Source organism: Microchirus variegatus, assembly GCF_963457635.1.
Source record: "Microchirus variegatus genome assembly, chromosome: 1".
Taxonomy (NCBI): Eukaryota; Metazoa; Chordata; class Actinopteri; order Pleuronectiformes; family Soleidae; genus Microchirus; species Microchirus variegatus.
In genome coordinates this window covers 21,869,410-21,885,365 of record NC_139802.1, presented here as the reverse complement: position 1 = coordinate 21,885,365, position 15,956 = coordinate 21,869,410, and the positions used below count along the sequence as shown (strand labels likewise).

The following is a 15,956-nucleotide window of genomic DNA, read 5'->3' as shown; positions in this document are numbered from 1 at the left end:
CCACTCGTCACTGCTGCTCTTATGATCTGACGGGAAATGACAACAACAACAACAACAAGCCAATCATGGCCTGTAATTCAGTCACAACACAAGTGTCCACATTGAAAACAGGGTGATTTCAACATGACTGCCTGCTGCCACCTAGTGGACCAAAGCAGCAATCACACAGGGGTGTCAATTATTCACATATTCATACTCATGTATCAAAGTGAGGAGCAAAAACACAAGAAATATCAGATTTCGTTGCAAGAAAATACAAAAATTACCCTTATACCCCCACCTAAGTCAGGGGAGATCCTTGACCTCACTTTTGAATCCACAGAACATTTCGATAACTTCTCACCTGTTGTGTCTCGCTCATTTATGTTGGGTGCAAATGGCCAAAATAGACCAAAATTAGATCAAAATTCAAAATGACCGACTTCCTGTTGAGTTGAGGCCATGGTTACCGTCAACTTTTTTGTTCGTCTTGGTCTACAACGTCTTTCCACCAAGTTTTGGGGCACTTCCTGTTTCGTGGTGGCGAATGGTCAAAATGCAGAGGGTAACTGTGGGCACGCCATTTTTGACAACTTTTCATGTTCGTACAAATTGACGCTTTTTTTCAATGTTGGTACCGCAAAACGCACTCATGTTAGCTCATTTACGTAGGATGCAGGCCAAATGGTCAACTTCCTGTTGAGTTGAGGCCATGTCAGAGGTGTTTCTATAGTCTGTAAGGGCCCTAGGCAAAAATTCCCAGAGGCCCTTCCAACCAGTGTTCATCACCATTATGTTACAAATAATCTGACGCCAACAAAAAATGTATGACTTCAAAAAAATTTTTTTTCAAAATGAATAAAATAACGTGGAAAAACATTGTAATTAAAAAGTATGTGAAAATATAAATGTAAAGACAACAATAAAATACTGTAAATAGCTTTTAAAAAACTATATAAAAAAAAAATACATTACACTGTAAAGAACCCACATTATAAAACAATATAAATGTAAAGAACAATAAAATACTGTAAATAACTGAAAAAAACATATATAAACTGAGTAAAAAAGATATGCATTACACTGCAAATAATCCTCTTCATTTTCCAACTTGCAGAATGATAACTTCACAGAGGCTAAAGTGAGGTGGGGCCCCTTTAGGGAGGTTCCCTACTGAAATGTCATTGCAAATCGCCCATTGTTTTTTAAGGGGGGCGGGGAGGCGGCTGGTCACTGCACATTTCAGTAAAAACAGCCCTCAGGCTCCGAGTGTCGGGGCCCCCTATCGGCTCGGGGCCCCAAGCAGTTGCCTGCCTTGCCTGTTCACAAGCTGCCGCTCTGGCCATGGCTACCGTCGACTTTTTTGTTCGTCTTGGTCTATAACATCTTCCCACCAAGTTTCGGGAAATTCGGTAGATCTCCAGTTTGGCCATTTCTGCCCCTGCCGTTCGTGGCCCTAATAAATAATAAATGGTATAGACCAGGGGTTCTCAAAGTTTTGATACCTGAGGGCCAATTAAGGAACCCAACATTGGACTGAGGGCCGCCAAAGGACAAAAAAGAAAAAAAAAACAGAAAGAAATCCCATTTGTTATAATTTTAATGACCAGATTGCAGTTCTACAATTTAGCGTTAAGTAATATAAGCATTAATATAATTACCATTTATAATTTACTGGGTAATTACCCAGTATTTTGGGCATTGTTCTTACCTTCTAATTACAGGTTAATACCAAGTAACACATTTCTGTTACCATATATTTACTGGGTAAATAGCTAGTAATTGGGGGCTGTAGCTACCTGCTTATTACCAGCTTATAACCCAATAATACACTAAAATTCACCATATAGAAACCAGGTAAATACCCAGTATTTTTGTTTACACTTATTGGTCTGTATCCAGTAATGTCCAATAAACATTTAACAAGCTTAGTCGCTCCTGGATTAAAACTATTAACTGTAATTCATTGCGGGCCGCCAGAAATGTTTCTGCGGGCCGCCATTGGCCCCCGGGCCGCACTTTGAGAACCAATGGTATAGACCATTCAGCAAAGATGGTGTCTTACATTTCACAAAAATGGTGCCACATTAAAAGGAGAGTTGAACAGTAACAGTTTGAGGAAATGTTAAAAAACCATGTGCTATGCCCTTCGGCGTTAACAGATCTTTATGCAATCGAACAAATATTGACCGACAATTGAACCGATTGTAATAGGGAGTGTTTTTTAACCACCAGCATCTTTCCATCACAGCCCAGAATTTTGTTTTACCAATGTAAAAAGCACATTTTAGAAACTTTTCATGTTTGTTTTAGGGTACATTCACACCACAGGTGCATGTTGTTGCCCAACGCATGCCTTGCGACCCATATAAGAAATCTGCATTTATACGGGTTGGGAGATAACCTGGGTGCTGAATATGGCCCACAATGGACGTGACGGTACAGATAATACTGCTTTATAGCAGTAGTCCAATTAACCTCTGCATGTTCTTGGACTATGGGAGGAAAGCGGAGAACCCAGAAGCCAAACAGTGCTCCACTACACCACCATGCCGAGTTCTAGGACAGAAAACTCATGATAACCACAAAGTCAAAGTACAGAAGTGAATATTTTAATAAACATAGTTGTGTGAAATAAAAGGTTGGTTTTGTTGTTGTTCTTTTTTTAAATCACGTCTGAGAAGCAGCGATGCTGATGTGAACGCTCATCAGGAAACAACTAAAACTAAGTTCACTGGAATGACAAATGACAGCATATAAAAAAAAAAACACAACTGAAAACAAGGGAAGTCAAAGTGACTGAACGGCAGAAATACAATAGTTTGAGCAACATACAGCAAATACAGTTGAAGTATATACAAGCATATCTTCTTCCACTGGACATTCAACAAGAGCTGTAACTGTGTGAACTATGAGGGGAAAACCTTTCTCCAATCAGTCAGATTCTGCTAAGTGCGGAGCAGCCAATGGATTTTACTTTAATTTATTAATTTAAATACCTTTCTCAAGTGCTACAGATCCATGGACAAAGCAGTGCTTCCACTGCTTGAGGAGATTCATGTGAAGGGGGAGTCGAGAAACAACCTTATCAACATTCAGCCCCTCAGAGACCGATGCAATACTTGGTGTTTGATGCCACGTAAAAATAAAGAAAGAAAGAAAAGAACAAATACTGCAGACGCAGTACTTCCAGTCAGAACCAGTCAGTCTTAAAATGGCCGACAAGGTTGCGGACGAACGTTGACGCCATAGAAATCTCTACAAAAAGATTCAGTAACTTAAGTGCAAACTTTTGCAATTACAGTAAAAGAGAATTCTATACTGTATTATTATTATTAAATCCTACGTGTTTTCTTGTTAAACAGGCTGAAACATCTGCAAACGGAACATCTTTCAGAACTTAAAAAAAAACCCGAACATGGGGTTGCATTTCCGAGCTCCTTAACGATCCCGTAACTTTTCCTAAAACATTCCAAAAACAGTAAGTGACAATCTGGATAATTAAGGCTGAGTCTATCAAGAGTTGGTCTAAGAGTTAAGAGCAACACAAGGCCGGGTTTATGCTTCTTTTTTTTTAAGATTTTCACCAAAAAAGTTGCTGGTTTTCTAATCCCAGTAACATCTGAGGAAATGTGGGGTGAAGAAAGCAAATAAATAAAGACTCTTCCACTCACTCCGTCACCACAGAGGACGCAGTGTAAAAAGAGTACAGCCCCGTCTTTCCACATCCATTTTTTTTATATTACTCCACTTCCCTCTTTAGGGATCGCCATAAAATTCTTCTTTATAAAAGAAACATAAATTTGTACAAGTATTTACAAAGTCGCGGAAGAGGGGGAGAAACAAGGCATTTAGTGTTTGGGTTCTAGATCGAGTCACAGAGACTTTGTTTCACATCCCTCAGTCCCACATTCAAAACATTTTAGTGTTTTTTGTTTGTTTTCTTTTACTCTTCTTTTTTGTCTTTTTTTTTACTGTGGTGTCTACGGATTCAGCTCACTACAGTCTCAGGGTGTGTCGTTTCCTGGGCCAGCCCAAGTCCCTGAGTTAATAACGTTTTTTTCTCCACGCTCTTTGCTGGTGCTGAAGGATTTCACCCAGAGTCCGAATCGCTTGTGTCCGAGGAGGACGAGGAAGAGGAGGAGGTGGAAGACGAGTCAGAGCTGGAGCTGCTGCCGCTGAGGCGAGAGGGCTGTGTGTGAGACTCTGCAGTACTGGGCTTCTCCACTGGGGGAAGAGACAAGAGCAGGTGAGACAGGAGGACAGTACAGTAAAACAAGAGGAGAGTACAGAAGACAAGAGTAGGGAGGACAAAAGAAGACAAGAGTAGGGAGGACAAAAGAAGACAAGAGTAGGGAGGACAAAAGAAGACAAGAGTAGGGAGGACAAAAGAAGACAAGAGTAGGATGGACAGAATAAGAGAAGAGTAGGGAGGACAGAAGAAGACAAGAGTAGGGAAGACAAAAGAAGACAAGAGTAGGGAGGACAAAAGAAGACAAGAGTAGGGAGGACAAAAGAAGACAAGAGTAGGGAGGACAAAAGAAGACAAGAGTAGGAGAGACAGAATAAGAGAAGAGTAGGGAGGACAGAAGAAGACAAGAGTAGGGAGGACAAAAGAAGACAAGAGTAGGGAGGACAAAAGAAGACAAGAGTAGGAGGGACAGAATAAGAGAAGAGTAGGGAAGACAAAAGAAGACAAGAGTAGGGAGGACAGAAGAAGACAAGAGTAGGGAGGAGAGAAGAAGACAAGAGTAGGGAGGACAAAAGAAGACAAGAGTAGGGAGGACAAAAGAAGACAAGAGTAGGAGGGACAGAATAAGAGAAGAGTAGGGAGGACAGAAGAAGACAAGAGTAGGGAAGACAAAAGAAGACAAGAGTAGGGAGGACAGAATAAGAGAAGAGTAGGGAGGACAGAAGAAGACAAGAGTAGGGAAGACAAAAGAAGACAAGAGTAGGGAGGACAAAAGAAGACAAGAGTAGGGAGGACAAAAGAAGACAAGAGTAGGAGGGACAGAATAAGAGAAGAGTAGGGAGGACAGAAGAAGACAAGAGTAGGGAAGACAAAAGAAGACAAGAGTAGGGAGGACAGAAGACAAGAGTAGGGAGGAGAGAAGAAGACAAGAGTAGGGAGGACAAAAGAAGACAAGAGTAGGGAAGACAAAAGAAGACAAGAGTAGGGAAGACAAAAGAAGACAAGAGTAGGGAAGACAAAAGAAGACAAGAGTAGGGAGGACAAAAGAAGACAAGAGTAGGGAGGACAAAAGAAGACAAGAGTAGGAGGGACAGAAGAAGACAAGAGTAGGGAGGACAGAAGAAGACAAGAGTAGGAGGGACAAAAGAAGAGTAGATGGCAAGAGTAGGGAGGACAAAAGAAGACAAGAGTAGGGAGGACAAAAGAAGACAAGAGTAGGAGGGACAGAAGAAGACAAGAGTAGGGAAGACAAAAGAAGACAAGAGTAGGAGGGACAAAAGAAGAGTAGATGGCAAGAGTAGGGAGGACAAAAGAAGACAAGAGTATGGAGGACAGAAGAAGACAAGAGTATGGAAGACAGAAGAAGACAAGAGTATGGAAGACAGAAGAAGACAAGAGTAGGGAGGATAGAAGAAGACAAGAGTAGGGAGGAGAGAAGAAGACAAGAGTATGGAAGACCAGAGTAGGGAGGAGAGAAGAAGACAAGAGTATGGAAGACAGAAGAAGACAAGAGTAGGGAGGAGAGAAGAAGACAAGAGTAGGGAGGAGAGAAGAAGACAAGAGTAGGGAGGAGAGAAGAAGACAAGAGTATGGAAGACAGAAGAAGACAAGAGTAGGGAGGAGAGAAGAAGACAAGATTTGAGTAGACAAGAGTAGAGAAGACAAAAGGAGGACATAAGAAGACCAGAGTTGCATCACTCGACACCACTTAAAACGTGTCAAGCAGCAGAGCAGAGACTTTAAAGGACACACACGTGAACACACTCACCTTTAGGTTTGGCAGGTTTCTTGGCTGAGTTCAGTTGTCCACTGACGTCCTGCAGCCTCTTCTCCAGCTCCCTCCTCTTCTCCAGAGTCAGCTCCTCTTTAGACTTGCCAGCTACGCCTTTCTTTCCGGCTGCTATAGTGGAGAAAAACGAGGACAGCGAGAGAAGCGTTATAAACCTGACATCCACATGGTGTCAGCGTGTCGGTGTAAAGGAGCTGCTACAGTCACCGCAGAGGGACCAACAACAGATATGTGATTTAGAATTGCAGGTCGTTAATAGAAGGGTTCCTATTTTAATGTTTTAAGACGTGTGACGACAGCCACCGTGTGGGAGCAAATGAAAAGAGGAGGAACAGACTGATAAAGCAGGGTAAGTTAACTTTATATGGAATAGAAATATGGAGGAGACAAGAGGAGAGGACAGTAGACAAGAGACAAAAACTGAAACAAGAGAGGACGGGAGTACAGTAGACAAAAGAAGACAAGAGTTGAGTAGACAAAACAAGAGTAGAAGACGAGTAGGGAGGACAGAAGAAGACAAGAGTTGAGAAGACAAGGAATAGTAGAGAAGACGAGAGTCGAGTAGAGAAGACAAAAGAAGACAAAGCAAAAGAGACAAAAGAAGACAAGTTGAGTAGGCAGGAGAAGAGCAGAGAAGACTAACGTAAGGAGGACAAAAGACAAGAGTTGAGTAGAAAAGAGAAGACAAGAAAAGAGAAGACAATTTGAGTCGAGTAGAGAAGACGATGAAGATGATTCCGGTGGACGTTGTTTTCCTCTTACCTTGCTCAGTGTACGGTTTCCGCGGCTTCTTCCTCAGACAAGTCATGACGTAGCGCTCCAGCTCTTTCAGCGTCGACGGCTTCAGCGTCTCAAAGTCGATCTCGATCTCCTCCGGGTTGGTGTCCCTCAGGGACGGCTCCCTGGACTGGATGATGTGGACCACGCGCCCCAGCTTCTCCCCCGGCAACTTGTTGATGTCTAGGCTCAGCTGGCGCTTCTCGTCGTACGTCATGGGCACGATCTCCTCCTCCTCTTCCGAGTCGTAGTGTGGCAGCATGGAGGTGGCCACTGGAGGGGGGTAGAACGCCTTCTTGGCAGCTCTGAGGAGTTGGAGAGATGAGGACATCAGAATACAGTAGAGCTGAAATAATTAATCGATTACTAAATTAATCGTCAACTATTTTAATAATCGATTAATTGTTTTGAAGATTTCTGATTGTTTTAGCTTCTTAAATGTGAATATTTTTCTTCGTTTCTTTGCTGCACATAAAGAATAATTTTGGTTTGCGGACAATAGAGAACATCGTCATATCCAGGTTTGACAAACACTGACTAACGTTTTCTGCCATTTTACAGTTGCAGCTCTAGAATAGGGTAACCAAAAATGAGGGTTAAAGAGATAAAACTACATATTTTACTACTCACTTGCTGGTCTTGTTGCTCTTCTTCCCCTGGCTTTTCTTTGGCTGAGAGACGGCTGCTTTGACAGGTTTGCTCTTCAGTATCTTGCTGGGCATCTTCCACTCCTCAGAGCCAGCTCTGCTCCTGATGCCTCGACTCCTCTTCTCCAGCTTCTTCTTTTTCTTCTTCTCCTTCTTGTCTTTCTTCTCCTTTTTCTTCTTGGTCTTGACGATGGGGCCTTGAGAGAGGGCGGCCAGCTGCTCATGCATGGCTCGCAGCTGAGAGGATTTAAAGTTTAAAAAATTAAAAACATGAAATTTGTCTGCGATAGAGATGAGTGGATGAAGAGATGGTGCTTCGGGGTCTTACTTGCGTGCACACCTGATCCTGTAACTCGGCCAAGCGATGCGCCCGCTCTTCCTCGCTGTCCGAGCTCGGGCTACTCTCGCTCTCCTCGCTCTCACTGCTGGGCTCGCTCTCTGACGTGGAAGACGACGAGGAGGACGACGAGGAAGAGGAGGATGAAGAGGATGTCGGGTGGCCGCTCAGCGACATGGCCGTATGATCCATGTGTGGTTCGTCGGGCATCTTTGCAAAACGGAACTCAAACACGTCCTGAGTCAAGAAAAAAAAGATCAAAGAGTGAGAAATGCAAACTTTGCACACACTTACGTTTATTTTAAATTAGTGCTTTCAAACGTTAACGAGTTAACAGCGTTTAACGGCGTCAACGTTAACGCACAACGTGTTTCCATGACGACTGACCAAAAAAAACGCGACTCCGGATTGTTAAAATGAGTCTCTTAAGTAAGCTATCAGAGCTAACTAGTAAACGATGCCTGGACTCCGGTGTCGCGGCACGTAAACATGACGTCATTAGTGTCTTTTTCTGGTCAGTCGTCATGGAAACGCGTCATGTGTTAACGTGCATTAACGTGTGTTAACGTGCGTTAACCTATTGCACAGCACTATTTTAAATATTTGATAAGGTGGGCTCACCTGCAGCTTCCGCGCCATGCCCACAACATCATGGTCTGGTGGGTTGTACTTATAGCAGTTGGAGAACATGAGTCGGACATCGCTAGCAAACTGCTGAGCATCTCTGTATTCACGACAGTCCATTTTCCTCTGAAAATAAATTGTGGAAAATATTATTTGGTAACTCAAACTGGCCTTTTTTTTTTTAAGTTAATGTCATATTTATATATATATATATATATACATATATATATATATCATTCATTATTGAAGGATTGGTGGACAGAATTAGGGATGCGGCTGATCAGATCCAGTATCTGTATCAGATTATTCACGGAAATTTCCGATCCAACCGTAGTGATTTCCCATTCGTCTGTGCTTTAATGTTATCTGCTGAAATGTCTCCACAAGTGATTCCCTGACTGCTCTGCTAGCTGGCTGCAAAAAGTGGAATGGTTTTCCTGAACGGAGGCGTGTCTAAATGAGACGCAGAGTAATGGACGCATGCCTCCGTTCAGGCAATCCATTCCGCAGTTTACAGCCAGCTAGCAGGCAAGCATTATTGACTTTTAACCAGGAAAATCCTCTCCGCAACTTCCTTCGCAGATATCCAAATTCAGGGATTGGATCGGAAGTGAAAAAAGTGGATTGGTGCATCCCAAGACAGAATCACGAGAGAAACTGACTGTGGAGTCTCAGCCAGAGGTCGGTAAATAGATCAGTTTTGGCGCAAGCCCCTCCCTCTGTGTTGAGGCAATACTTTGCCCAAAAATACACACATTCTAGTATGTTTTGTCATACTAATAGATGTTACCAATGTAGAAGAATGCCAATTCCAGTACAGGAGTAGTGCTTAATAGAGCAGTCAAATGGGAAAAACCGTCTCTCTTTCTGATTGGCAATTTTCTTTACTCAAAGATGGAAACGAAGGAAGTTTAAAAGTCTAGTTCTAGCTCAGATCTCTTATGCAGAAAGTATATTACGGAGTAACTGATCAATAATGGCAAAAATATGTCACCTCCCCAGTAAGAGCACTACTTCAAAGAAGTGTCACCTTGATGGTGCTGAGGTCCATGGGACACTTGATGATATCATGGTAGTCATGAAGTCCCAGAGCAGTGGCGTCCACAGGCGTGTAGAAGGGCCAGGCAGATGCTGCGTGTTTCTTTGATAACATGTCCTTGAGCAGGCCGCTGCAGTACCTCAGCTGCGGGCTGAGTTTGCTCTTCTTCAAGGTCTGAGGCTGGACAGAGTCGGGCAAGTCCTTCTTTGGGGGTTTGATGGGACGTCCGCTGCCTACTCTGCGTCCTCCGCCAGCCATCATAGGCTGGAGAAGGACAGGGCCTCCGGGGCTCCTGACGAGGCCAATCCCTGGTGGAGTGTCCAAACTCATGCCCCCCATGGAGGAAATGGAGTGCATAGAGGTGTCGTGAACTTGACCGCCGTGTCCTCCTTTCCCTAATCCGACCATGTGTGTCGGTCCAGACATGCCCACACCCGACATGCCCACTGTCAAACCCATGGTAGACGGGGTGGTGGTGTCCGCCTTTCGTTTTACACCTTTCTTCTGCAGAAAGAAAGTGGTCAGAGGTATATACACACTACAGGTTCGCTAATCTGCAGCCATGTAGAACAAATTCAGAAATTCCTCCACAAATGACAGGCTACAAATGTTGATGTTGGGTATCGTGTTTTGTCATGCATACCTTGGTTGTGGGCTGTGTCGGGGGCAAGCCCATGATGTTGGCAGGAGGCAGGCTTTTGGTCAACACAGTCTGGGGAGAGTTGGCGAGCATGGACTCGCTCGTGTCCGAGGAAGAAGGAGAGTAGGCCGACTGCGACACCGCTGGCACCTGCTGAGCCCTCGATACTGAGACACAAAGCAGGGTCAACTTTTGATGTTGTTGTTTAAAAACACAGCTAGGTATTGACAGGAAACGTCATTAAGAACAACATTTTTATTAAGAAAGACCTTATTAACTTACTACTAGATTTGCGACCTCTTCCTTTGTTTTTGCTTCGGGGAGCAGGAGGAGGAAGCTCCAGTTCCTCCTCGGGCATCTGTGCCACCTTCTGCAGAAAAATCTTCTCCAAGGACTGGGCCATTAGCACGATGTCATCCGTCGGCTTAGCATGAAAACAGTCGTTGAAGGCGTTAGTACAGTACATGTGTTCATATCATATCAATTTTAATCATGATTTCGATTTTGGCTTCTCACGATCATAAAAACATTATAATAGAAAAAAAACGATTAATGTGCCGCACGGTGCGGCATATATGTAAATTCCTTTGCTAGAAAAACACCGTGAATGCACCAATGTTAATGCAGCTGCAGCAAGCGTGCAATGTGTGTGGAACAATAATATGAGGAGCGAGCGATCGAAAACATGGCAGAAAGGCAGCCTTTGGTTGAGAAGAAAGGTAGGACAATATCAGCTTTGCAGAGTTTCTCGCGCTTGTTGTGTCATAAAGTGGTCTATGACCAGGCGATAAAGTTTGTCAGCCACCGCAACACAGTCCTCTATTAAGGACACTCTTTACAATGCCGTCCCATATCCCACCACGTCCCGCAGACATCAAGAGATATCGGAGGCTGTGACGTTAATTAAAAAATGATAGTAGTGAAGGAGTTACCCAGGATTCAAGACACTTGTTAAGACTTTGGACTCGCGTTAAGCCCAATTCATACTCCTGCTAAAGTGCTCTACGTAGGTTACAGAGACCCCTCTACGTCGACCGGAGAGCCTGAGGGAGTATAGCACTGTTTTGTTTTTTTGGAAGGAGTATTTTTGTTTTGATTTTGTGTTGTTTTGCATGTTGTAAATGTTTGCAACTTGTGCCGCAATGCAAGTAGATTGGATATTTAATTTTATTTATTGTTTTTATTGCCATCATTATTTTTATTTACTATTATTATTATTTTACTTGTTTACGTGTTACTAATTTATTTTTGGCTGTTCTTTAAGTTATATATAATATATGTAAGTTGAGTTTTGGTGGTTCAATAAATACTCAATGAATCAATCAATGAATAATTGTGTATTAATCGTGATTTCAATATCAATCAAAATAATCGTGATTATTATTTTTGCCATAATCGTCCAGCCCTATGGCTTGTGTGAAAGCAGTGATTTGAGAAACTCAAATGCATGTATTATAGATTTTATTAGGCGAACTTAACAAGAAAGGGTGAATAAAGATCACTATTCGTCCTTTTAACCCACCTTGTTGTAGATGTAGCAGTTGGTGAACATTGTGTTGAAGTCCTGTATGCACTCACTCGCACCGCGGTAGAAGTTGTTCTCCAGGCGCTTTTTAATGGTCCCCATGTCCATCGGTAGTTTAATAATTTTATGGTAATCCTAAAAAAAACCAGAGAGAGTTGTTAATGACTGGAGCTACATAAACACAACTATCTAAGGAATACAAAACACATTTTATAACTGTCATCTTGCCAAATTGAAACCTTTCCAGAGTTTTCAGCCGATATTTTCTAATATACATCTCTAGATAACAAATAAATCATTAAAACTGCATATTTGTATGCATTATGAAAATAATTGGTAGTTGCAGCCCTAAAATACAGATTAACACTGTAAAATTTAAACCACTACCCACCGGCAGGTTCAGTCTGTAGGCATCGACAGGCTCATGGAAAGGCCAGGCAAAGTGGTGTCTCCACAGAGACTTCACCACGGACTTCTGGAGGTACTGCAGCTGGTTGGTCATCCGGCCTGGTCGGCTGGGATCCTTGGTGGGGGGCTGTGGTGGGGCAGGGGGGCCCTGGGGCATCATGTGTGGCAGGGAGGGGCTCTCAAAGTCCTCGTACAGCAGGGAGGGCTTGCGAATGCGTTTGCCAGAGCTGGTGTGTTGGTCCATTCCGCTACTGGACAACCCGACCAGAGAGCTGCAGGAAAAGACAAAAACATAAACTATGTGAACACTGAAGAAGGATACATAACTTTTTGTGCACACAGAGAAAAATATGTCTGCTAGTGAAGGAAGGAATTTGAGTGAACTACCGCCCGACTTTTTCCTATTTTTTCCACTGATGCAACAATCAATTCCAATCTACCATCCACCAATATCAACCCACAACCTCATGGAAAATCTGTAGTCCATGCACGTTTCATTTATGTAACCCATATGACCTGTAAAACTGTGCCTTCCAGTCAGTCAAACCACATCTATTCTAGAAGACTAGGGTTCTATCAGCAGGTTGCCACTTTTAGCACAGTCATGGGAACCAACATGGCAAGGATCCTGACCAGTTAAAAGACAAATATACACACATACATATATTATATATGCTGCTACACACAGTTCGAAGCTCTTGATTTCCACCACTGTTTGTCTTTTTCTAATGCGTTCTTCAGCACAGAAATTCAAAGCTTCCAATCACAGATCAAAGACCTTTTTCTTCTCGAAAAAAACTTTGTCTTCTTCAAATATTTCCAGCAAGCTGCAACACTGAGAGCACTTAGAGTCTTAGCTCATGGGGAACAATTGACTATGTAGACTTTGTGCACTTTCATACTGCTGAAAAGCCTTTTATCTCAAACCCTAACCAACATTAAACCAAGAAAATTAAAAGTCTTGATAAACAGAATAATCATCAAAAAAAAAACATTGGACGTTGTGGATCGACAGCTAATCCACAAATTATAAGAAAAACACCCAACATGGCCTGTGCTAGTAGTGTGGACATCCAAAGACGATTAAATACGCTTCATTATTATGGGGTCAATTCAAAATAAAATGGCCGACCTGAGGCTTTCGTGTTTTTTCCTCGAAGTCAATTTCCAACGTAGAAGAGAATAATCACCTGACCATTCAGGCACATGTGGTATTTCTCTAAGCAACTTCTTCTTCTTCTGCTGCAAACAATAATTTCAGACAGACAACTTCTTAATTGCAATTCAAGACACTTCCTCTTCGTATTCGAATAATTTCCAGCTGGCTGTACATCTAGAAATTGGTCTCTACATAAGATTATTAAAGGATAGTAACGTTTTTTTTAGAAAAAGAAGGGCTCTGATGTGCGACGGGGAGCTTTGAACTGCACAGAGGACTTTGTAGTGTGGAAGAACTGGAAGAAGGACTTTGATCTGTGATGGAAGGCTTTGTGTGAAGAACCACAAATAAATCCATTTAAGATTTAACTAAACATTTGATATTTTAAACTAAAAATGTCTTATGGGTGACATTTTATTGCTGTTCCTGTTCATTTGCTACGGCAAGTTTTTTGTACATTACAGTGCTTATGGTATTCGGAAAATTTGATTTTAAATGTTGCACTTTTCTCTCTACTTTTTGTGATAAAATGCACTTATCTTGAAAATATAAAAAAGAAGTGTTGACAAGGCCAAACAATTTAAGTACATTCAAACAGGGGCTGAAACTTAAGCTCATCTTCATAATCAATTGATCTAATGATATATTGATGATGAGCTCAAATTTCTTGTGCCCATGAACCAAAAATTATTCAGTTTTAATCATTTCTTTCTGTTAAAATGAAGCAAAGACAAAATATTCACATTTCAGAAGTGGAAAAATCATAAATATTGTCTTAATAATAAAGTAAAATACAGTTTAATTAGTGATTGATTAATTGTTACAGCTCTGTTTGTGGTTTAAAGTAAACATTTCAGTGTCAAATAACAGTCTTTGAAGAGAAATTATAGAAATGATCTGGTGTAATGTCCCACAGTTGCCAATAACTTCGACTATAGCACTTTGGTGTTGCAGATGCAGCACAGCTGAAGACTGGCCACACACAAATGACAATTTTCTCATAAGGAATGAAGCACAAATATAGAGGAAGAGCATGCAGAGGAATCTGTACATGTACTTTATACAGTAGTAGAAGAGAAAGTCTTTCTCCGAGCAGAGCACATGGACCAGATTTAGAAGTCAAATCCCACAACTCAGGACACACACCTGACCCACTGACAAAGCCTGTGAGCTTATCTTCTACTACGCTCCCAATCTGAGCAACACAAAGAGCAACTTGGTCGCATTTGTGTTTAGGGAAAACATGACCCACTGGGTAAATATAGAAAAATTAAAAAATTAAAATGTATTGTTATTTTCAGAGAACGAGTTTGAGAAATCTGCAAATGATGCTAATAAAAACTTGATCCATAAACCGTAAATAAAAGATAATGATCATTATCTTCGCATCACATGTCGTTTAACTGCTCTGAATTTATGTTGAAAATGATCGGTGTATAAAGATTTTTGTTTACACTCGACAGTCCTTTGTCTGCTTGGAACAGCAGTGTTGTGGGGCGTTTATGGTACCTGTATCATCTGTGTTGCTGATGCAGGTCTTCTCCGCTTCATAAAACTGCTGCTGGAACTGGTCATATATTTTGTCCTAGATTACAATTGGACTGCCACAACTAATCGATTATCAATTGATTTACTATATTAATGAGCTAAAATAGCCATTTTGATCATCGATTAATTAAAGTTTGAGTGTATTTTTCCTATAATTATAATTTTCTGTTCTCTGTTTTTTCAACTTCTTAAGTGTGGTTATTTTCCGTTTTCTTTGCTCCATATAACAAATACAACTTTTACAACTTAATAACTTTGGATTGTGGACAGAATAAAATCATCATTTTAGGGTTTGGGGAAATTTTTTTTGACATCCTGTATATCTATAATCTATGGAATAATCAATTATGAAAATAACTTAGTTGCACCCCTAGATTACATTACAGTTCCTGACTACATCCCAAATTGCTAAACTTGTCCTGTACATATTTGTCTTTGTGTACTTCATTAGTTAAAGTGCCAGAGATATATAAACATTTGCTGATTTGTTTAATAAAACATTGAATTATTAACAGACACTAGAGTTAACGTCTTCCTGATTCGGGTTTGCTGTTAAAATAATCCATACAGACTGGGGGGGACTAACAAACTGGGTTTGTTGACAGATTATTATATTATCTGCTACTCTGAACAACAAAAAATCTAGTACTACCTGGGTTGTTGCAATGTATAACCCAAAATCTGAAAATGATTTCTCAAATAAATCTGAATATGCAATTATCCAACCATATTCTCAATTCTCTGTGTTAAATCTGCCAAAATACCATACAAGGACATTCTAAAATAAGATTAAAAGAAGATTATTAATGGAACGTTATTGGCCAAACAAAACTAGCATCTATATTACGTTGCTTTACACGCATTCTTTCTATTCTGTTTTTCAATAATAAGTGCAGCCATAGTCACACACCTCTGTCAGCGAATTTATAATCACATTAGCATCACCACATTATACTTGGAGGAAACAGAAGAATCCTGCTGAGTCCTCTGTTCTTCGACCTTGTGATGTAAACATTAGCACGGCTCCATTACAGTGAGTAGCGTTGCCATTTAATCATGCCCTGAACCAACTTGTGCCACTGTTAAAACGCAAAACAATTTTCAACACTTGCGCCCGCAGACCACAGCAGGGGGACACAGTGAAAGCAACACAGCCTTTTATTTACTTATTAACCCACCACCAGCAGCGGCAGCGGAGGTTCGCGTGGTTTGGAAGCCCCGCCCCTCACTGTTTGTAAACATTGCCGCAACAAGGACTGCGACGAGTGGCCAAGATTTTCGGTCCAAAAACC

The 15,956-nt window shown here is 41.5% G+C and overlaps 1 protein-coding gene across 1 annotated transcript; it reads right to left on the bottom strand.

The window, feature by feature from the left end:
- Positions 1-4,072: 4,072 nt before the first annotated feature.
- brd2b (bromodomain containing 2b) lies at positions 4,073-12,071 on the bottom strand (the record flags this gene model as incomplete). The annotated part of the gene is made up of 11 exons (XM_083896845.1): positions 11,941-12,071; positions 11,547-11,684; positions 10,307-10,448; positions 10,028-10,191; positions 9,376-9,888; positions 8,343-8,471; positions 7,713-7,958; positions 7,368-7,621; positions 6,723-7,042; positions 5,940-6,071; positions 4,073-4,206 (listed from the first exon to the last, which is right to left on the bottom strand). Exons 1-11 carry the CDS (start codon positions 12,049-12,051, stop codon positions 4,073-4,075), a joined length of 2,283 nt encoding a protein of 760 aa, XP_083752971.1. The 5' UTR covers positions 12,052-12,071.
- Between the last annotated feature and the right edge of the window lie 3,885 nt (positions 12,072-15,956).